The following is a 23,249-nucleotide window of genomic DNA, read 5'->3' as shown; positions in this document are numbered from 1 at the left end:
CATCAATTTAGCAAGTAAATGTGCTTCCCCACGTGTCCGTAAAAATAACCCCCGTCCGTCTGTCTGGGTGGCTGTGCTCGGCTTTCTGTCTCGCGGCTGATGCTGCAGAAGGCGGCACACGAGTCGCACGTGCTATTTGCTGCTCCTACACGCTCAGGGAGCCGCACATTCCCGTGGAAAGGTGACCACGTGCGCCTCCTTGAGTCTCCCTCGGGGAGAAATGACCGCAGCAAAGCGCTCCCCACAGAGGTACTCACGTCCTCCCATTCTACATTCGCTGGCTGTGTTTGCAGAAAGCCAATAAGGAAAATACCATTAACGATGCACAAGGCACTCTGGGCGTGGACAGTTTGTCTCGTTAGGTATAGAGTGCGAGTTTCTTTTTCAGGCACAATCAAGTCAAATACAGAAGGGTTTTTTGAAGGAAATATGTTCACTGATTTTTAAACGAATATAAACATCATAATTTATATTAATAGAAAAGCAATATTTATATCACACATATGTACACTTACCAGTATTCCCTCGCATAAACATTCACACCCACAAATTTTTCTAGCACACAAACATGCCCACAAATCCTCCCCCACTCCCCGCACCCGCTCTGCATTTTTGGATGACAGGATTGACTGCCTTGAGCTCTCTTTCTTAGTTTGAACTATTAACAATGCAAGGCTCCTTGCGTGTAGCTCCCGCAAAGGACTGATGTTCATGATCCATTACGGAGGAATCATAGAATATCAGGGTTGGAAGAGACCTCAGGAGGTCATCTAGTCCAACCCCCTGCTCAAAGCAGAAGAGGGGCACCCGGCATAATCTCAGTCACTCCGCACCGCTCACTCTAGTGAGTATCCATGCTGCTGACTGTGTCCCTGGTATCTCCACTTGCTCTTCCTCCCCCCTCCTCCCCTCTCGACTCACGCGTTCTTCCCTCCCTTCCCACTCCCGCCCTCAGTGGTCTGCTAGCTGGGTTACGCAGGAGCAGCCGCTTGCAGCCGCAGCAGTTCGCAGAAGGGTTTGCAAAAGCGCTTTCGGATCAGTGCATCCCGGGGAAGCCGCGGCCGCACCTTTCCCTGAGGAAGTGGGGGGGGAGCAGGGGGACCTGGCCCAGAACCAAGCGCCAGACCAGGGAGCGGGTAGGAGGGGACAAGGGAGAACCGCGGGCCAGGGCAGAGCAGAGAGCCGGGGCCAGGTGGAGGAGGAGCAGGAGGAGGAGGGGGGCCAGCCTGGACGAGGGCGGAAAGTCAGGCAAACGTTGCTCCCTCACTTCTGGGCAGCCTCCCCACCTCTGAGGGAGGGACCGCTCCCTACGGCTAAAGCGGGCTGGGAAGGTGGGTGATCTCCTCTCCCTTCTGCCATGATTCATCGGGGTCGGAAATAGTTCGAGGCAGTTTCGGGAGCGGTCCCAAGCTGGGAGCGGAGCCGGTGTTGTGAGGCGGCGGCGGCGGCGGCGCTGGAGCCCGGGGACCATGTCGGCTGGCAGCCTGGACTTCGCTGCGGTGGAAAGTTTCCTGGACCGGCACCCGGAGCTGGTGGAGAAGTGGCTGAAGAGGAGGAAGTCGCTCGCCGCAGCGCCTCCGGGCACCGACAGCGCCGCCGGCGGCCCTGAAGCCCGGCGAAGCAGCGGCAGCCCCGGTCTGGGCCCCGCCAGCAGCTGGGCCAGCAGTGGCCCCGGGGAGGCCAGCGCGGCGGGCGGGCTGCAGCGAAGGGCCTCCCAGAAGGAGCTGAGGCAGAGCTTCGCCAGGTCCAAGGCCATCCACGTCAACCTGACCTACGACGAGCACGTGCACGCCCGAGCCCAGGAGCCCCTCAGCAGCATGCGGAGAAGGGCCCTGCTCAGGAAAGCCAGCTCCTTGCCCCCGACCACGGCGCACATCCTCAGCGCCCTGCTGGAGTCCCGGGTCAGCCTGCCCCAGTACCCGCCCACCGCCCTGGACTACAAGCGCCACCTCAAGGAGCACAACGAGCGCCAGTTCTTCCTGGAGCTGGTCAAGGACATCTCCAACGACCTGGACCTCACCAGCCTCAGCTACAAGATCCTCATCTTCGTCTGCCTCATGGTGGAGGCCGACCGGAGCTCGCTCTTCCTGGTGGAGGCAGCTGCGTCGGGCAAGAAGAGCCTGGTGTCCAAGTTCTTCGACGTGCATGCGGGCACCCCACTCCTGCCCTGCTGCAGCACCGAGAACTCCAACGAGGTGCAGGTGCCCTGGGGCAAGGGCATCATCGGCTATGTGGCAGAGCACGGGGAGACAGTCAACATCCCAGACGCTTACCAGGTAGGACCAGGGCTACCCATAGGGTGTGTGAGTTTATGGGCACAGAAACTCATGTGCTGGCCACCTGTGGGGACTCAAGGCCCAGCTGCCTGCCTGCCATGTGCCCCTCAGTTTGCGGGGACCTGAATCATAGAATCATAGAATATCAGGGTTGGAAGGGACCTCAGAAGGTCATCTAGTCCAACCCCCTGCTCAAAAGCAGGACCCATACCCAATTAAATCATCCCAGCCAGGGCTTCTTGGGTGAGTGAGGCTTCTTGGCTTCTGGAACAGTGTGACTTTCCAAAAGGGGAGCAGGGCAGGGCAGCAACACTGCCCCATTACTGCTGCCCTGTGCATAAGCTGTGTGCCCTGGGAGGAGGGGGGGGAAACCTAGAAAGAATTAAATTTTGTAACCATAGGATTAAGCCTGACACTAGGGAGAAATCCCATTCCCTATCCAGCACGCTGAGCTCTTAATCAAATTGATAGGTAGTGAGATGTCAGGGTTTCTGGGTGGTGGCTCTGCCAGGCCCTGGCTAGGGCAAGCCACTTAACCACACTGGACCTAAGCTTACCCACCTTTTGAGTTTTCCTGTTGGTTGGGGACAGTCACCGTGCATTCAAACACTAACAGATTACTACAACAGTGCAATGTGAGATTGCATCAGTGTCATGATATAACGTATTATGATGATGGCTTGTGGGCTTCTGAAGCTGGTTTCGGGAACCATTGGTTTAGTAGTAACCAGGAAGGGAATATTAACTCAGCAGTGATAGAGAATAAGGATAATAATAATTTGCACTTTTATAGCAACTTTCATTAGAGGTTCTCAAAGTACTTTGCAAAGTGAATCAATCCTTAAAACAACTCTGTGATGTGAAGTATAGAAATATGCTGGATCAGGAAGAAAGCTATGAGCTTGTTTAAAACCAAGCCATTTATTCAAAAATCCTTTCTCTGTCTGTCAGGCTCTGGCAAATCCAGTCTGAACTAGTATTTGTGTACCTCTCCCTAGAGGTGGCTTCAAAGGGCTGATAGCTAGAGGAATTACATTAGCAACCCCCTCCTCCTAGAGGCATTGCACGCAATGTACACACACATGCACAAAATTTCATTTTTAATACAACTGTCCCCCAAAGGTACTAAACCTAATTCAGTAAGATTTAATTTAGTTCCATAAGGTTTGCCCAGAATCCTACAGGACATTGTCAGTCTGTCACAGGCTACACTGTGCCCTTAACACCACAGCCATGGGGAGAGGGTGCTGACATGGACCTTCTTGGAAGAACACAAGCCCCTCTGCCACCCACAAACCCTACTTTGGCAACCACTGCAGATAACTTATTTTAAAACAACTGTGTGATGTGAAGTATAGAAATATAACAGTACTCATTTTACAGCCAGTTAACCTAGCCTTATCAGCCATTCTGGATTTTGTGGATCTGTTCTAATTTTACTTGAGCAATCTCATGCCTTGCAAGTAATGCCTAGGTCCCTCCTAGGGGACAGTTCTAGGGGTCCCTCCTAGGTATTACTTGCAAGGCATGAGATTGCTCAAGTAAAATTAGAGCAGATCCACAAAATCCAGAATGGCTGATAAGGCTAGGTTAACTGGCTGTAAAATGAGTATTGTTATATTTCTATACTTCACATCACAGGGTTGTTTTAAGGCTTGATTCACTTTGCAAAGTACTTTGAGAACCTCTAATGAAAGTTGCTATAAAAGTGCAAATTATTATTATCCTTATTCTCTATCACTGCTGAGTTAAACTTCCCTTCCTGGTTACTACTAAACCAATCTAAAGATAAAATATTTCTGAAAAGCCTTTGCATGTGCCCCTCTGGATCAGCACAGATTTCCAAACCTATTTCTGAGAACAAGGTAACAACTCCCATCTCCCCTTACAAGGACTTTCTCCACCACTTCAGATTACTCACTTTGAACTCTGAGGATGAAATCCTGACCTCTGTGAAGGTGATGGCAAAACTTTCATGTCCCATTGACATGGGTAGGGCCAGGATTCAACCTTGAGCTTTCTGAATTTAGATCAACTTTTACACACTTACACACACACACACACTTTCAGGTTTCCTACTTTTCTTTTTGCTTATTTTTCCTTTCTGTTACATGTAAAACAGGCCTCTCTCACCCAATTAGACATGGAGAGCTATATAGGATTGAGAAATAAATATATAGCTTCATAGCTGGGACTTAAATATTTTAACTGCTTGATGATAAACATTTGCCCAATGTCTAATCTTGTCCTAGAATAATAAAAAGCAAACACACAAACAAAAATTAACAGTTGTTCCTGAACCATTCAGGGAGAAGACTGGAGATTAGAACAGAGCGTTTTTTAAAATACAGGCCTGTCAGGATGAATTTTTGAGTTTTGAGTGATACTATTTATTATTCATCAAGGACCCAAAAGTGTGGTAGGCACCTTAGATGCATAAGTTGAGACAGGTCTCTGCCCCCCAGACTTTACAAACTAAAGAGAGAGAGAGAGAGAGAGAGGTTAAGAGAAAGGGATATAACATATACAACAAACTGACTGAGGACAAATTTTGGCACTCATCTGATAAATTCAGATTTTTCTTCTTTTCCCTCACCATTATTTGCTCCCCTTCCCCCTCTGTTTCCGATCCAGCCCTCCCCTCTAAACCATCACCATCATCCCTCCCCACCTGCCTGCCGTCTCCCTATCTTCTTTCCCAATCATTGACAGTGTGCTGCCTATGAGATGGTTGCAACATGAAGAGATTAAAGCAAGAAGTAGCTAGCCAGGAGATTCCCTCAGTAGTACTAAGTGTCTATAGTATCGAAAGGTACTGGAGTTTGCTAGAGCCAGGGTCTGCCCCTCACTATGTCATCTGTTGTCTCTGGGTTCATGGAGTCTCTGGACAGCTCCAGGTGCTTTCCTTGCAGGAGGTGAGGGGACCACTGGTGTGGCATGGAGTTTCCTAGGGATGAGGGACTAGACCATTTTAGTCTCCCTTGCCCTTTTTCCTTGAAAGAGCTCAATTACTTTAATAGATTTATTTGTACATGGCAGAAAACGGAGAAAAATAATCAAGGCATATTCTATTAACTGACCAATCAATATTTATTTTACATTCTACTTCTTATGGCTGGCTTCTGTTCATTGTAGTCAGACTAAAAGTTTATACCTAATACACTTCTCTATGTGCTTAAACCAACAAATATATACTTATTGAGGAAGAGGGTAGAGTCTTGGGCCCTGTTGTCACCTTATTTACATCAGGTTTACACTGTTGCAACTTTCATTGACTTCAGTGGAGTTACTTCTGATCAGCTTTGGCATCAGAAGCTTCAGTCTCTGGCTTCATTGAGGGTTTTGTCTGAGAATAGAATTGAAGATCTGGCTTCTCTTTTGATTAACCAGTGTGGTTCTGAGTTAATGCAATTTATTTTCTTGTACCTGGCAGGCTTGTGACCATTACATATTATTAAAGCAAAAGGAGATCTACTCTATTTAACACTAGCAAGAATAAAGACTCCTAAAGAGGCTCTGATACAAGTGCAAAGACAAGTGACAGATGTTCCCTTTCAGATCATTGCTAGTGCTTTCAGATCATTGTTAGTGCTCACAATACACTACTTTAAAAATTAATAAAAATGTGATATGATTAGTCAGTGTTAATGATGAAGGTGTTTGATCAGCTGTGAAGTGAAAAAACATCAGCAGGTAGCTTTGTCAGGCTGACAGATGGAGGAAAAAAGGATGACAGAGTAGCATTCCTTTTTTATATTAGAGATTGACCACAGTGAAGTCAAAGAAATATTGAGAGATATTAGGTAAACAAACACCTTTAATTTCATTTAAAGATTGTGTTTCAGAACATCATAAAGCAAGTTAAAGAGACAAAGATATTCCCCTAACATTCAACTGGTTTACAGATAAGTGAATTTAATTAGCAAGAAATTAACAAGATTTAGGCAGTTTATCATTCAATGTGTCAACCATTGCTTTTACTTCCACAGGGCCTGATTAAACTCCCATTGAAATCACTGGGAAGTCATTCCATTAATTTCAGAGGAAATTGGATTGGGCTCTTGTTACAAACAGAGTGCCTTCAACTTCCACTGAAGTCACAGGGAGTTAAGAGTGCTCATCATGTAAGATTGGGCCCTCAAACTTTAGATCCCAACCCTGCACTGTGATGTGTGGAGATAGGTCCCCTGTGCCCATACAAAGTGCCACTGGTTTAAATAGTTTGTAATGACTTACATGGTGTTTTCAAAGAGGATATGATATTTTTGTTACAAAATGCCTTTTTCTGAAGTGGAATAGTCATGAAATCAAATAATAGCTTGAGGCCTTAATAGTGAATCTGGTGATGGTTAGGTTATTGGGCTGGATCTTACAAACCCTTACTCATGCGAGCAGTCCCATTGAAGTCAATAAGACTACTTACATACGGTACTTACTTCGCAAGATCAGGACCAGAATTAGTTTTAAATTTGAAGATTGAATAGTAATAAATTTTTATTAATATTAAATAACTAATTGGCTCTATTTCCCCAAGGTAACGATTTATGAAGTTTAAGAGTCATTAAACAAACATTTCTGAGGCTAGCAGAGAATAAAAAACATTCAGCGTATGAAAGTAGGAAATTCCTGCTGATGAATGTTATATACCTTAGATTCTAGATGTTGCATGTTCAGTTCTATTATTTCATTTCTTCATTACATTTCCTTGTAAGATAAAAGGCATTTTTAATTAAAGTGAAATATCACATATTTCAGCTTAAAACAAGCCTTTAGAAATGTACAACAGCAGAAAAACTGAATACATTATAATTTTGTGCTAAGTCATTTATAAAGATAAATTTTTATTAGAAAGTTTGTGCTAATGAAAATTTTAAACTTGGATGAAGTGCAGATATTATTGGAAAAACATCCTTTGTTTTAGTTTAAGAGTCCAGTCTTGCAACTGTTATTCAGAAATAATCCAACTGATTTGCAAAAAGGAATTTATCAGATTCAGTTTAAAAAAATGTGTGTACGCTGGATTTTGACATATGGGGCTGCTTTCATCAATAAGACTCAGCAGGACTACTCTTGTAATGCTTCTCACTATCTGTGTATTTCTTTGAGACTTACTCCAACTGGAACAAAAAGTAGGTAGTGTAATTTTTTGGAACATCACTGATTCTCAATGGAAAAAAATCTTCATTCTAAAATTGCAACGTCTCTTAAATGAGAATGTTTTAAGAAGCAGATTAATATTAATCAATAAGGAAATTTGGACCCAATACTGCTGAGTACTAAACTCCTGCAATTTGTTGTTTTCACTGAGAGTTGAGGGTGCTCACCACTTTGCGTGACATGCTCAGAACCTGGATATAACTTTGTCCACTATAGGGGGTTGGGAGGGTTGTACCGCTTTAACTACACCAGTACATCTTGTGTATGTGGATAAGTCCTGAGATTCAGCATCCCTTCTCCCGTCAGCTGAATACAGGGAAAGCTACAGCTCATATTTCAGCTTATCCCACTCCAGTTCCTTCAACAGGGTCTAGGAGCAACAACAGGGAAGTCTTGACCTGTATTTTTAATGTGAAAAACAAGCAGGAAAAAAAAGTGAGAAAAAAATGCTGTGAGGCCATCATAGTACATCATAAAGGTGCAGTATTTGTGCTCAGCTGCTAGAGTAATGAGTGCATTATAAATACATAGATGGCAGGCATATAGAATTCATCTTTAATAATTTATTTAAAGTATTTAATTTAGGTAGCTTAAAGTTATCGATTTTCAAGACATTGGTCCTTTTTCCTCAGAGTGTTTTACTGCTTTTAGTCCTTATTTATGGATTATTTCCATTTTACCCCAACTTTTGTACATCAGCAAGCAGAGCAGCATTTTAAATATTGTAGTCACAAGAAACATTAACATTATCTGAAAGATAATTTATTAGTTTAGCTGTACAAAACTGGGAAGCTAATTTGATGGCATCGCAAACCCTTCCCCAGATCAGTGAAAACAGCTCACTCAGTAGAGCAGTAAGTATAGTCTCAAACGGGTAAAAATGACATTCTGCCAATGGCAGTAAAACAAGGGGAAAGGGTACTATTATGATCTTGTATTAAAATCATAATTATGAAAAGCAGTTTTAGAGAAAGTAAAACATGAGTTTTTAATGATGTGGGGGAAGAGAAAAAGAGCTATTAGAAGAGAAAAACATCATTTCACTTGGAAGCTGGTGGGGTACAATAGAAATAAAACCAGGAATTAAATGGTTTTTCCAACAGAAGTAATGCTTTATAACAGTACATAAAAACAAGTTACCAGAAGCAAAACACAAAGCCTTGCCTTCTGTGCTGCAAAATCCCTGAAAACTTAAATGCAAACATCTTCAGAATGGGGTTCAGCAAAGTCCTGAAAACCTGAATGTGGGAACTTTCCTCTCAGTGGCTCCCCAGTAGCAATTCTTATAGACCTTCTCCTTTATACCTATGCAAGGAAAGGGAGAAAGAAGCCAGAGGAAAGTCATTTTGCCTACTGGGAATGTGCTATTGCGCTGCACTCTGGCACAATTTGTTCTTTATGTATAATACACAGATCCTGATAATATAGAATACATGGATTACAACTCTTGGCTGGATTTTTTTCCTTATCATCATACAGTAATATTACAAAGACTCACACTCATTTGTGTAAATTTTTTAGGCTGGGAGTTCCCTTGTAGGAAAGGCCTTTTAGATAACAGAAGGGCATGAGCAGATAGGAGCTGCATTTTATTGTGCAAGGTAACCATTAGATATCAATATCAGTACTATATCTCTTTCAGTTTCACAGAGTTGATAAGTGATTGTCAGCATAGGGCCTGGGAGGTACAGTTCAGTTTAAGGGAAACATTTGAAGAATTGTTTTATTCAGCAGCTTTTAAAAAGCAGACATCAGCTGGTAGTTGTGATGCTCTGTGCCTCGGGGGAACACCCAGCACCCCCATGTTCATCCTTGTAAAATGATTGTGTGGTGTCCAATACAAAGTTTGTCATGTTGGGTGTCTTTGGAAGGCTCATGATGCACTGAGCATTGTTGTTACAGTGATGTTATAGGTTATAATTTCATGTATGTAGTTATGAGGCTGAAAATGTAGCCTCGTGGCTAAAAATAAGCCCAGGCAAAAATTCTCCAAGAGCAGAGAGGCAGTTCACACCTCATCAGGGCAGGTAGGGGACAAACCCAGCCCAGCCTCACAGGAACAAAGGACGCTGGCTTAGGCAACAACAAAAGGCTCTGTTGTACTCTCGAGTGAGTCACCCCCCCCTTCCTTTGGCCAGTTTGGGACTGCGATGAGGTAATGCTTACCTGAGTCTGAAGGGGAGTGGGGGTGGGCAAAGCCAAGAGGGAAGAAAGAACATGATAAAAGGGAGAGACTTTGCCATGCTCTTCCTCTCTCTTCCACCTACATCTACAGACACCACCACAACCAAGCGACTGAAGGGCTGATCAAAGGGGAGAGCCTGGTTGAAGAGCAACCAGCCAGCCTGTGGTGAGAAGCATCTAAGTTTGTAAGGGCATTGAAAGTGTTAAGATCAGCTTAGAATGCATTTTGCTTTTGTTTCATTTGACCAGGTTGACTTGTTATGCTTTGACTTATAATCACTTAAAAATTTATCTTTATAGTTAGTAAATCTGTTTGTTTATTCTACCTGAAGCACTGCATTTTGTTTGAAGCATGTCTGAGACTCCCCTTGGGATAACAAGCCTTGGACATATCAATTTATTTGTTAAATTGATGAACTCATATAAGCTTTCAGTGTCCAGCAGGCATAACTGGACACTGCAAGACGGAGGTTCTTAGGGTTGTGTCTGGGACCAGAGATATTGGCTAGTGTCAATCGGCTGCACAATCCAAGGAGCAGCTTACATGCCAGAGGCTGTGCGTGAACAGCCCAGGAATGGGCGTTCTCACAGCAGAGCAGGGTAAGGCTGGCTCCCAGAGTCAAGGATTGGAGTGACCTAGCAGATCACCGGTCCAGATAACATCAGAGGGGGAACATCATGGTAGTGTTGTATTCATTCCAGTACTAGCCAGTAATATTCCCTTCCCCAAGGGTAGAATGATAGGTATTTTGAAGAGCAGAGGTCATAGAAACATGACAAACAAGATAGACAATCAAACAAGAAAAAACATCAATTACACAAAATATTGCAGAAATGAATTCAGAGAATTTGTTAGGACATTAAACATGAATGGATGCAATAACAGGAAATGGAGAAGAGAATTAAAATAGAGAATTAAAATTAAAAATTTAAGATGAAGATTTAATTTAAGTTGAAGTTAAGGTTGACTGTATGAAGCAGTACTTCATGGTAACAAACATTGTATGGATGTTGTAATTATCCCCAAACCAAATATTACAAACCCAGGAAATTCCAGTATTATAACTTTAACTTTGAACATGGTAAGATAAGAAATGCAAAGTTAAAGCACCCGAACAACCTTTACTCTGCCCTGTAGTGATATATGACCATGTAATAACCATATAGTTCTGATAAAGGCATTTTAGTTTTTGTGGTCCCAGATGAGATTAAACTGATTTTGAAAGACACATTAGGTTTTTTCATATATTTGTTTGGGGGCCTTAACTGTGTATTTCCACATCTAATTTTAGAGGTTCTGAGCAGCAACTCCAGCTGCAGCAAATCAAAATTGGAGGTGCTCAGTATCTTTGCATAATCAGGCATATCTTTATTTTTGTTCTCGTCTTCATTTTCCTTTGTCCTCTTATGCTGCAGAATTGTTTCTGTTCATTTCTTAGTGTGTTTGTTATATGTGTATATATAAAATATACATATGCATACACAAACAAGAGAAACAAAAGATAAGGTGAGTAAAGAAGCAGCAGCCAAGAATTAAAATGAAACTTGAAACAATTTAGAGAAATATAAATATTAAATTCCAATTCCTTTAACGTAAATGAGCAAAAAAGTCAAGAAAGAGGAATTCCAAGGAGAAGCCAGCACTGACAAGTCGACACAACAGTACAGAAAAGATCTGGAAGAAGAAAGGTAATGCGGCGATATTTTGGGATAAAATCTGCAACATGCTGAGCACCTTCTTCAAGGTGTTGGCTGCTCTCAGTTCAATGGGCAGAGCTGAGATGCATATATAACATTTACACATACTGTGAGGTGAGGACACTCAGAAGTTCACAGTAGGTGCTTAACACCTTATAGATGTAAATACATTAGTAGCTCATTTACCTGAATGGCTTTTATCTGGAACTCCCCATTAGCCAGACATATTTTAGGTCTCACACATGCATTATTTTCAATGAATGTTCCCTCATTTGTCCGCATAAATTCTTTAGTTTTCCATTTTGTTTAGATATTCAGTAGATATCACTGTATTTATTGCTTATTAAAGCTCTTTTATGTTATCCTTTATACCTTTATTAGTCTGTCCACCAGAAAGATGGCCTTAAAGATGATACTGAATATAGGTTATCACTTCCTTAGAAAAATAGGAATACTATTTCAAAATTATGGCACTCTCATAAAATCCCATACTGTAATGGGAATACCTTCTACATAATGTAGTTAAATTATACATTTGGTTTAAATAGAGCAGTTACCCTAGAGCCAAAGGCCCAATCCTACCGTTCTCACTCAAGCAGAAATTCCATTTCAAGAACAAGGACTGAATAAAGACTGTAAGATTGTCCAGAATGATTCTGTAGCTCACGAAAGCTCATGCTCAGATACATTGGTTAGTCTCTAAGGTGCCACAAGTACTCCTTTTCTTTTTGCAGAATGATTCTGGTATCACTTCAAGTTTATCTGTTCTCTAAAGTTTTATTGTCTTTCAATTTTCCATGGCAAATGAGTAGTTCATTTTACGTGTTCATAGTTGCATGCTATTGTATATATTTTTTCCCTTGAGGAAATCAGCTTAATGTAATTTGTTTACAAATACACTGACCATTTATACAAAATAAATTCATTATCAGCTTTATTTTTCATTTTTAAATACTGTTATATTATAAACATTTCAAACTAACAGTCAGATGCAGCTTCATAGAGTAGGAGCTCTACGCAGCTCAATCCTAGTTTAACAATGTACAGCGCAACATACTGAGCAGTATCATTTCTTATCATTAGGAAATATTTTAAGAGACTTTACTCAAGTTGACAGAAGTCTCTAGGACCCAGATCCTGCAAACATTTAACCCCATTTGTAACTTCAAAAGTAAGTAGTTGCATTGAACTTATTGGGACTACTGAAACACATAAAGTGCACATGCATAAATGTTTGCAGGACCTAGGGCTAAACCTGTATGCAAATTCCATTGAAGTCAGTGGAAGTTTTGTTATTTACTCGGAGATACAACAGGCCTAAAGCCATTCAATAATTTGTATACAGTGATCATGTCTCTTTAGGGGAGTGACTTTGGGGGTTTGAACCACATCGTTAAATTGGAGTGGAGTAATGGCTAGATCAGATGGGCTCCCTGAGCGGGTCTTGGTATGGAAATGGGGGTTGTTGTATGGAAGAGTTTGAGAACCACTGTTCTAGACCAGATAGTAATGGAACTGATGCGTCAAGGTTTAGTATGACAGGAACCTGGGTTTGTAAAAACTGATTACCTGACAGATCATATTTCTTTGATAAAACTACAGGTTGTGGAGATGAACACAGAAAAGCTGTCATACCTGGTCAAACCACAGGTTCATCTAATTTGATATACTGTCTATGGTGGTGTCATCAATACCCTTTGGTTCAGAGGAATGAAAAACATCTAGCTTAGCAGTTCTCAAACTTCATTGCACCGTGACCCCCTTCTGATAACAAAAAATACTATGTAACCCCGGGTGTGGTGTGTGTGGAGCTGGAGCCCTGCTGCCCCGGGCTGAAAACTTTGGGCTTTGACTTCAGTCTGGAGTAGCAGGGCTCAGGCTTCAGCTTCAGCTCTGGGCCCCAGCAAGTCTAATGCTGGCCCTGGTGACCGTTAAAATGGGGCCATGACCTACTTTGGGGTCCCACCCCTCAGTTTGAGAACAGTTGATCTAGCTAATAATGTGCTTAAAAAAAAGTTCTTCCTGACCCCTGCTTTGATTAACTCAGGCTCTGAAGCATGAGCTTTAATTATGCATGTTATTAGCTTAACATTCATATCTACAATGTTTTTAACTGGTCATGAAGCTATCCACTGTTTTTAACTCAGCAATAGTATTTCATCATGAATTTCTTGCCAGTGAGTTGAGTAGCTTATGTTGGTAAGTCAAACATTATTATACAAGAAAACAATGCACATAGATAATGGATATACAACAAACTAGTAAATGAGATAGGTTTCAGGGCTGACATACAAAAATTCCCAGCACATACACAAAAATAGATTATGTATTGCATTGAAACAGTATCACTTCTTGTAAGATATTAATGCATGAATGTGGTTTTGATACATTGTACTGCAGGGTATGCTATTAATAGGAATGATATTCATGAGCTGTAAACAGCAGTATTTTTGTTCTTTCTGCTGAAAGCTTAGTGAAACTTAAACATCTGAAATTGAACAATAAGCTCCCTTCGGGCCAGACCATGTTACTTATTTGAGTTTCTCCACAGCTAGAGGAATAAAAGTTTAGGCTGTTAATTTCAGTTAACTCATGTAATTAACTTAAAAAAATTAACTGCGATTAATTGCAACTTTAATCGCACTGCTAAATAGAATACCAATTGAAATGTATTAAATATTTTGGATGTTTTTCTACATTTTCAAATATATTGATTTCAATTTCAAATATATTGATTTCAATTGCTCACTTTATATTATTTTTATTACAAATATTTGCACTCTAAAAATGATAAAAGAAATCCTATGAGGTGAATTGAAAAATACAAGTACCATAATGCAATCTCTTTATCGTGAAAACGCAATTTACAAATGTAGATTTTTTTTTGTTACATAACCGCACTCAAAAAGAAAATAAAGTTCACTCAGTCTTACTTCTTGTGCAGCCAATTGCTAAGACAAGCAAGTTTTTTTACATTTACAGGAGATAATGCTGCCCTTCCGCTTATTTACAGTGTCACCTGAAAGTGAGAACAGACTTTCACATGACACTTTTGTAGCGGCATTGCAAGGTATTTACATGCCAGATATGCTAAACATTCGTATGATCATTCATGCTTTGGCCGCCGTTCCAGAGGACATGCTTCCATGCTGATGATTCTCGTTAAAAAAATAATGTGTTAATTAAATTTGCGACTGAACTCCTTGGGGGAGAATTGCATGTCTCCTGCTCTGTGTTTTACCCGCATTCTGCCATATATTTCATGTTATAGCAGTCTCAGATGATGACCCAGCATGTTGTTCGTTTTAAGAACACTTTCACTGCAGATTTGACAAAATGCAAAGAAGGTACCAGTGTGAGATTTCTAAAGATGGCTACAGCACTTGACCCAAGGTTTAAGAATCAGAAGTGCCTTCCAAAAGCTGAGAGAGACTGGGTGTGGAGCATGCTTTCAGAAGTCTTAAAAGAGCAACAGTCTGATGCGGAAACTACAGAACCCGAACCACCAAAATGAAAATCAACCTTCCGTTGGCGACATCTGACTCAGATGATGAAAATGAACATGCACTGGTCTGCACAGCTTTGGATCGTTATCGAGCAGAAGTGATCATCAGCATGGACGCATGTCCTCTGGAATGGTGGTTGAAGCATGAAGGGACATATGAATCTTTAGCACATCTGGCACGTAACTACCTTGCAACACCTGTTCTGACTTTCAGGTGACATTGTAAACAAGAAGGGGGCAGCATTATCTCCTGCAAATATAAACAAACTTGTTTGTCTGAGTGATTGGCTGAACAAGAAGCAGGACTGAGAGGACTTGTAGGCTCTAAAGTTTTACATTGTTATTTTCGAGTGCAGTTATTTTTTGTACATAACTCTACATTTATAAGTTCAACTTTCATGATAAAGAGATTGCACTACAGTACTTGTATTAAGTTAATTGAAAAATACTGTTTCTTTTTTCACAGTGCAAATATTTAGATTAAAGAATATAATGTGAGCACTGTACACTTTGTATTTTGTGTTGTAAATATTGTTTAACAGTACGATTAATCATGATTAATTTTTTTAATCACTTGACAGCCCTAATAAAAGTATACTAGAAAACACAATGGCATGTGAGAAAGGTGGGGCACAGCATGGTAGGTTAGGGGTTCATGTAGACCTGTGTTTAATCAGAGAGATTACGAGAGGAGGTCCTCTCGTACCTTGCTGACTAGAGACTACTTCCCCTCCCATTATGATTTTGTAATTTCCCTATGTCAGCTATATTCTCCAACTGTGATTTTCTAAGAAGCCTAAGAGAGTTCAGTGTCCAACTCCGATTGTAGTTCAAATGGGAGTGCCTTAGTTTCCCCTGAAAAAATCTCTGCCTAGTTGAATACATAATGTTATGAAAGTGTATGTTTTTAGCTGTCTTTACGGTGACAAATGTTTTGATCTGTTTGGAAAACATTTGTCACTGCATCAAGTTTTGTCTGGTGCCAGTGCAGCTTTGTTCAGGTCTCTGTAGGTGCAATAAAGCCAATGGATCCAGCCACTTGAAGAGTCCCCTGATTTAGGGAAATTCTTGTGTGACCTAGGTGAATGATCCCAGGAAAATACAGGCCTTTCTAGATCATAGGCGGCTCATTAGATAATGAATAGTGGCTTAGGCTTCTTTGTCCACAAAGTTCTTTGAGTAGAAGAAATCCTTTTACTAGCTAGCCTATGTCTACACTAGCAACTGCACGACAAAACTTTTGTCTTTCAGAGGTGTTAACTCCCACCTCCCAAAAAAGACAAAAGTTTGGCTGAAGACCAGTGCTGGTGTGAACAGCTCTTTGTCAGCAGGAGCGCTCTCATGCCAGCAGTGCTAACGCCGCTCATTGAGGGAGGAAGTTTTTTTGTCAGCAAGCGAGCCGACACACAGCGGCTACACTGTGTGACTTTTAGCAACATGGCTGTAGCCACACAGCCCTGTCGCTAAAAAGCAAAGTAAAGTTAGGTTGAGATCCAGAGAGAAAAACTAGTTAAGGGTAGTTATGCTGGTGCAGATCTGGAGTTAAAAAAAAAAACAAACAAAAAACCACACCAAATAATGGAAGTTGGTGATACAATTGAGATCAGCCTGGCCCTATGGTGGAAATCAGTGTATACAAATTTATATTAATTGAATATCTGGTCCTAAGTCTGCAATAGTCTAAGCTGTGTACAAGATTCTATCCTGTAGTTTATTGGGAAAAATAATTATAATGATATTTTCTGCTTCAGTAGAATTGACTTTCCATATGGAAGGAGGTCTCATTGTAGGGATTGATGTCCCATCTTACTGAAAATCATTAACGATCTGTTAAAGGAGCTTATGTGCCCATTACCATTTGCAGATAATACTAAAATTGGAGGTGCTCAGACTAGGTGCTGTTAGCCTGTTTCACCCTTTCCTTATCTTTCTGCCAGAGACTGTTAGTTAACTTAGAGAAATATGACATTCTGATTTGTAATTTTAAAATAGCATGTTGGAAGTCATTTTGCTTTGTGTTTTTGCTCCAGCAGCCTGAGTACTAGTGGCTGTAGTTGTTTTTGTAGAGTATTTGCGTCACTCTTCTTGAGAAGAAGCCTGTTAACCTGCAGATCCTCCTCATTCTTATTTTTGTCAAGAACTTCAAAGAGTGTCTTAGTTCTGCTGTAATAGCCTTGCAGCTAGCTTTCTGCTGTTTTGTGGGATAAGGTAACTCTTAATTTCAAACTTGAGTAGGAGCTTTTTGTCTGTGCACACTTGTTTTTCCACTCAGACTGTTCCCATAAATTTAACACATTAAGATGTGCCTTTATACTTTAGCCTCTTTTACAGAAAGCCTGTAGATTAGCATTAAGACATAATAGCTGGGAATATATTCAGACAGTGGGCTCATTGTGTATTGTACTATGGGGGTGGCCAAATTTACTAGTCCTCCGAGTCACATACGACGATCTTCAGAAGTTTGTGAGACCGGGCAACACATGCCAGGAGCAGGGGCTTCAGCCCCGCTCCTGCTGAAGCCCTGAGCCCTGGCAGGTGCGCCCTGCTGGCAAAAGCCCTAAGATTCTCCCTCCCCACTGTGCAGAGGCCCCTATCACACCACCCCGCTACAAGGCAGAGGTCCTGAGCTTCCCCCCTTCCCAGTCCAGTAGGTGGAGAATGGGGAGTCTGGGTAGGCTCTGAGTGCTGCACTTTAATGGTAAAAAAGCCGCATGTAGCTTGCGAGCCACAGTTTGGCCACCCCTTTTATATTAGGTGACAGTTGACCTGATTTGGAATTATATTTTTGGGCTAAGTCATACTGATCCTACTCATAAACAGGGAGAGTTATTGAACACCAAAGTGCCAAATGACGGACTGTAGAAACCAGTAGTAACTACTCTGGAATTAGCAGTTCTAGGCTAGAGTGCTGCTCAGTAAACAAAACAAAAGCATTTTGTTGAGGACAGTACGTGGTAATGAAGGCAGATCTTATTTTGAGACAAAGCAATTGCTAAAATGGCTACCAGATGTTCTAGGCAAAGAAAGATGGCTTAATAACCTATGCCATTGAGAGAGAGATGGATTGAATTTTGTCAAGATTCAAAGCTTAAAATATTCCCATTCAGCTAGAGGCAACAGATCAGCTATCCTTTCAACTCCCCCTTTTGCTTCTTATACAGTCACTATGTTCACCTTTGTTATATGCGGTCTTGATACTACTTTGTTATGACTCTAAAATGTGTACCTTTTGTTCCCCAATAAAAAAACCTGTTTCCTTTTCTTTTTTTTAAAGATACTTTACCCTTACTGTAAAGTATGGTAAACAATGACTTGTGTACTCCTATTTGAGATCAACATTCAAATACAACTGGCAAGGCTTTGCCCAGAAACCAGAATATGGAATCACGTAGTCATACTGACCCTCCTGCTACAAATATCTGGGAGAAAAAATTATTCAGGTTTAAATTAGATAAAGTCAGAGCAAAACCCTTACTTTGGTCTGACTGTTGTTTCATAGGAATTTTTGAAAGCTTGCAGTGTCATCTGTTGGATCACTGGGACCTTATGATAACTTTTTGGGGAAAATATTTAATTGAAAATGCAAAATAGATGTGAGTTCTTATAAACATTTTTTAGTGACTTCACTCCTTCAGTGGTAACCACTATACATAATTTTATTGCCTCCTCTAAATGAAAACTTCATTTTTCGGAGTGATTGGCTATAGGTTATTTAAAAATAGATTATATATGAAGAAATTAATTGCCAGCTGGTTCTGCCATTGAAATCAATGAAAACCAGAGAGAGTAGGATTGGATCCTAACTGATTAATTTTCTCATTTTCTACTAAAAAATAAAACTGGTTAGTATAAGTATATGGAGTATTGTCATGGCTCTTGAGAAGCATCATATTCTCAACTTTGCTAAATTGATCAGTTTTTTGTACAGTTGTCATTTAAATTCCTCACATTTCCCAGGACTGATTCTGCAAACAGATTTTTGTATATGCAAGGGCTGTCCAAGTGGGTCCACTTGCAAGATCTGAATCTTGTATAGTCAAGGCCAGATTCAGGTAATCTGGGCCCTAGACACACTAGGACATGGGGTCCCCTGTGGCCCTGTCCCACCTCTGGAGTAGTGGTGGCAGGGCCCTTCCCTCCAGTCCAGACCGGCAGGGCAGTGTCAGGGCCCTCCTTCCTATTAGAAGCATCCCAGAGGATGGGCAACAACTTTGGATCACCCCAGTTAAGGATGTATCTGGATGGATAGTCCCATTATCAATGTTATTTTTACAGTTGTGAGGGCTGGACAGTTAGCATCCATATTTTTTTTAAAAAAGTGAAATTCTGATATAATCACTTGATTCCAGGAGCCAGAGCCCTTGACACAAGCATTAAGTGCTTGTGCCTTGATCTAGCTCTGTATATGGTAACACATACCTGCCTAGAAATATTTTTATATTCCCAGTAAGTGTGACTAGATAGTCAGAGAGGACATTGCCTGCAGTGCAATTGCTCCAGCTGCTAAAATACTGACACTTGGATTGATGGATCAAGTCTGTTCAGGTCTGTTTCTTACCCTGGTTGACCATCACATTTTACAGAGCAATATTTCCCCAAAGAGGAATTTACAATCAGTAAAACAATTTCAGACAAGAGGAGGTTTGTCCTCCATATTGACTGTTACTGATATACTGTATGTATTATATTTTTGTTGGCAGTCTTGAAATTCCAACTGTTAAGTGTGTTAGTGAATGCATTTTGAATGGGTCTCCTGCATCTGAAATTCTTACTGCATAGTACCAAAAGGGATTAAAACAGTGACATCTTTTTGGCATAGTTTGTTAGTAAATCAGTGGTGGATCGTACATCATAATCTCTGCATTTTTATTAAATGAAAATGCTGTCAATACAATTTGTTAGTCAAAAAGAAGAGATGTTTCACAGCTGCTTACTTCCTAATTTTTGACTGGATTTTTGGTTAAAATTGATAATCTCAAATTTTGGCTTTGGCATACTATTATTCCTTATATTCTGTTAGCATCTAAAGGCCCCAGTCTAGACCAGGGCCCCAAGGGCACTGTCCTAATACATATGAAGACAGTCCTTGTTCCAAGTGCTTGCAGTCTAATTAGATATGATGCAATAGGTGATGCAACTAACAGGGAAAGACATGGGGACAGAAGGATGTGAATATAATTAAGATCACATGTTTATTCAGCTCTCTCATGTGAATGTCTTCTATTTCAGCAATATAAATACCAACTGAAAAATCATTTTGTTTACTTGAATCTCTTTTCTCCCTAACAGCCCATTGAAACCAATTTCTTATCTGACTCCTCAACCCATTACTTCAGAAACTAAGTTCAACTTTATTTTCATTTTGACTGTTTTATTTACTGTTTTTTCCAGTTACCATTTCTCCCTCTGCTCCCAGTTAAATGCACTAAATTTCTCTTTGCCTGCCTTCCCTGCTCCACCCCCAGTTTCCATTAGAGTGTCACTATGCACCTGTCCCTCAAAAGACCTTCCTCAGCTCAAGTGGGGGAAGTCTGACAACATCAAGTGGTAGGAGCAGTAATGAGGACAAAGTGGGTCTGAAGGTTTCTCTTTCTCCTGCTGGTGCTGCATCTCTGACAACAGCCAGTCTCAGGGTATGTCTTAACACCTCAGTCAGAGGTGTAACCAGTGGTGAGCTGGAGCCGGTTCCAACCGTTTTGCTAGAACCAGTTGTTAAATTTAGAAGCCCTTTTAGAACTGGTTGTTCCACAAGGGACAACCAGTTCTAAAAGGGCTTTTAAATTTAACTGGGCAAAAGTGGCGCCTAAGGCTGGAGCACCCAAGGGGAAAATTTGATGGGTGCAAAGCCCCCACTGGCAGCTCCCTGCCCCACCCCATCCCCAGCCCACCTCCACTCCGCCTCCTCCCCTGAACGCGCCGCCCCGCCCCGCCCTGCTTCTCTGCCCCCCACGCCTTCCTGCGAATCAACTGTTCAAGTGGGAAGCTGGGGCAGGCTGAGAAGTAGGCCACGGCGTCCCACTCAGGCCCAGGGAGGCAGAGGTGGGCTGGGGGGCGCAAGGAGGGCCGTCTGTGCCGCAGCAGGTAACCGGGGGGAGGGAGCGGGGGGCAGGGGAACTGCTCCTCGCCCCAGCTCACCTCTGCCACCCTTGGCCTGAGCGGGAAGCCACCATCTGCTTCTCAGCCCTCCCAGGCTTCCCGCCAAACAGCTGATTCGCGGGAAGCCGGGGGGGGGGTGGAGAAGCAGAGCGGGGCGGCGCATTCAGGGGCAGGTGCGGAGGTGAGCTGGGGCTGGGCACAGGGCAGGGAGCTGCCGTAGGTGCTCTGCACCCACCAGATTTTCCCCGTGGGTGCTCTAGCCCTGGAGCACCCAGGGAGTCGGTGCCTAAGGCGGCACTTTTGATGTGATCAGTGGGGGGAGCCGGTGCTCCCCCTGCTCCCCCCCCAGCTATGCTCCCCTGCCCCTAGGAGCCAGAGGGACCTACCGGATGCTTCCTGGGAGCTGCCCCACCTCTGGGACTCCCCACCTCGCCCCCCCGGCAGGTCCCTCTGGCTCTTAGGGGTGGGGTGGGCACCCACTACGGTGGCCCACGAGACCCTCCTGCCCAGTTCTGGGGGCAGTCAGGGGACAGGGAGGGGGATGGATGGGGCAGGGGTCCGGGGGGGGGACGTCAAGGAACGTGGGGGGTTGGATGGGGCAGGAGTCCTGGGGGACGGGGGTGAGCAATGACCCCCTTGTGGGGCGAGGAGGGAACCAGTTGTTAAGATTTTGGCAGCTCATCACTGGGTGTAACTGCAGTACATGTAGACATATTCAAGCTCTCTTTGATCTAGCAAGCTTGAACAATAGCAGTGCAGCTGTGGCAACACAGGCTGTGCAGCCCTTCCTGCCACCTTGACTGTGTACTCAAGCAGCTAGCCTGTGCTGCCAGGGCTTCACTGCTATTGTTATTCAAGCATGATAGATCAAAGCTAGCTTGGGTACATCTATAATGTGTTGCTGAGTCGCACCTCTGAATGCAGTGTAGGCATACTCTGTCTCTCTTCCACTCCTGGGGCTCAGCAGCTTCTTGGATCCACATTGGTCTTTTATTCCCCTGGAGGCCTCACCTCAGATATGAGTAGGGACCCCTGGGAGGCTGTTACAGAGGTGGCAGGAAAGGGAGGGAGCGGTGTCCAAAGACCCCCCTTGTGTCCAGTGATCTCCATTGGGTACTGTTAGCACAGCATCCACTGGCTGGAATACTAGGATTCATTGAGATCCTAGAGCATGATTACTTCCATGGAGAAACTTGTTCAAGTCATGAGTCAAATGTGTCTGATCCAGGTTTCAGAAATAAACTAGGAAGAGCACAATCAGCCCAACCCCAGAGAGGGGGAAAAAAGGAAAGTGATCTGACTAGAAAGGAGACTATCTCTATGTGCATTGTTTATCAGGAGCTGATGAACACCAAAACTAAAATAGCAGAAGTTGAAGTAAACAGAGTGGAGCCTGCACATAGAAATTTCCTCAGTCATTATAAGTTAATTTGGTGGGCTGGTGCTTGACCTCTTTGTATCTGGAAACATCAGTAAAGTGTCCTGTGGCCTCTCCATGTGTCAGGACCTGGGATGCAAAGTGATGGATGGTCTCTTACAAAGCTAGGCAAGGTCTTTGCTACATGCCTTCCCATTTTTTCCGCTGCTCCCCAGGACTATGCAAAGGATAGAAAGGTGAGAGCAGCAGTGATACTGTTTATGCCTTTCTGGCTGAAGAGGCTATGGCTCTCTGGGCTGATTAACCTGGTATTGAACCCACACAATTTTTTTTTTATTACTAAGGTTCACAAATCTGTCTCTTCACACAAACAGATAATCAGAATAGAGATGGAAATAGATACCTCAGTATTTGTATTTGCTTCATTAGGGAAAGTTTCCATGCTCTGCAGCAGAAGAAATTGTGCTTTTTCTTCAAAGTATCGTTAACACACCCTGTAATTTAGGAAAATAGATTCATTTGCCAAGATAATTCCCTCTCAGTGGGAGGGAACTTAAGGAGGCGGGGCATTTGCCTGTTGCTAAGTGATTGACAGATCTGATTCTGTCCCCAAGCTGCAGGCAGCCTGAAGTACCCCTTTTAATGGACATATATACCTTATTACTCAAAGAAAGGTAACTGAGGTAAGCACAGATAATTTTTCTTAATTTTTGGCCCACTCATCTGTTTGCCTTGGAGCAGTCTGTGCCTTTTCCTTAAGGCTACCCCCATACATAAAAGCTCTCCTTATTCTGGCCTGTCAAGCTACCACCCTGTTTTAATTCTTATCCTTCCTTAAAGTTAATTTCTTCTATGATGCCCACAAGTGGTGAATAAACAATAATATTATTAGTAAAATAAAGATTCCCAGTCATTCCAGCATACGGTGTTTACTCTGTTGCTTTAGACTAAAATC

The 23,249-nt window shown here is 42.5% G+C and overlaps 1 protein-coding gene across 1 annotated transcript in view; it reads left to right on the top strand.

Moving 5' to 3' along the window:
* The first annotated feature begins 1,213 nt into the window (after window positions 1-1,213).
* The window catches only part of PDE11A (phosphodiesterase 11A), a 211,783-nt gene continuing 189,747 nt past the window's right edge, over window positions 1,214-23,249 (top strand). Inside the window, exon 1 of the mRNA XM_073305996.1 lies at window positions 1,214-2,276. Within this exon, the coding sequence (XP_073162097.1) occupies window positions 1,470-2,276 (807 nt within the window). The 5' untranslated portion in view covers window positions 1,214-1,469. The remainder of the gene's footprint in view (window positions 2,277-23,249) is intronic.

Source organism: Lepidochelys kempii, chromosome 11, assembly GCF_965140265.1.
Source record: "Lepidochelys kempii isolate rLepKem1 chromosome 11, rLepKem1.hap2, whole genome shotgun sequence".
NCBI classification, from domain to species: domain Eukaryota; kingdom Metazoa; phylum Chordata; order Testudines; family Cheloniidae; genus Lepidochelys; species Lepidochelys kempii.
Note: the sequence above shows the minus strand (reverse complement) of the source record. Positions and strands in the feature narration are given on the sequence as shown.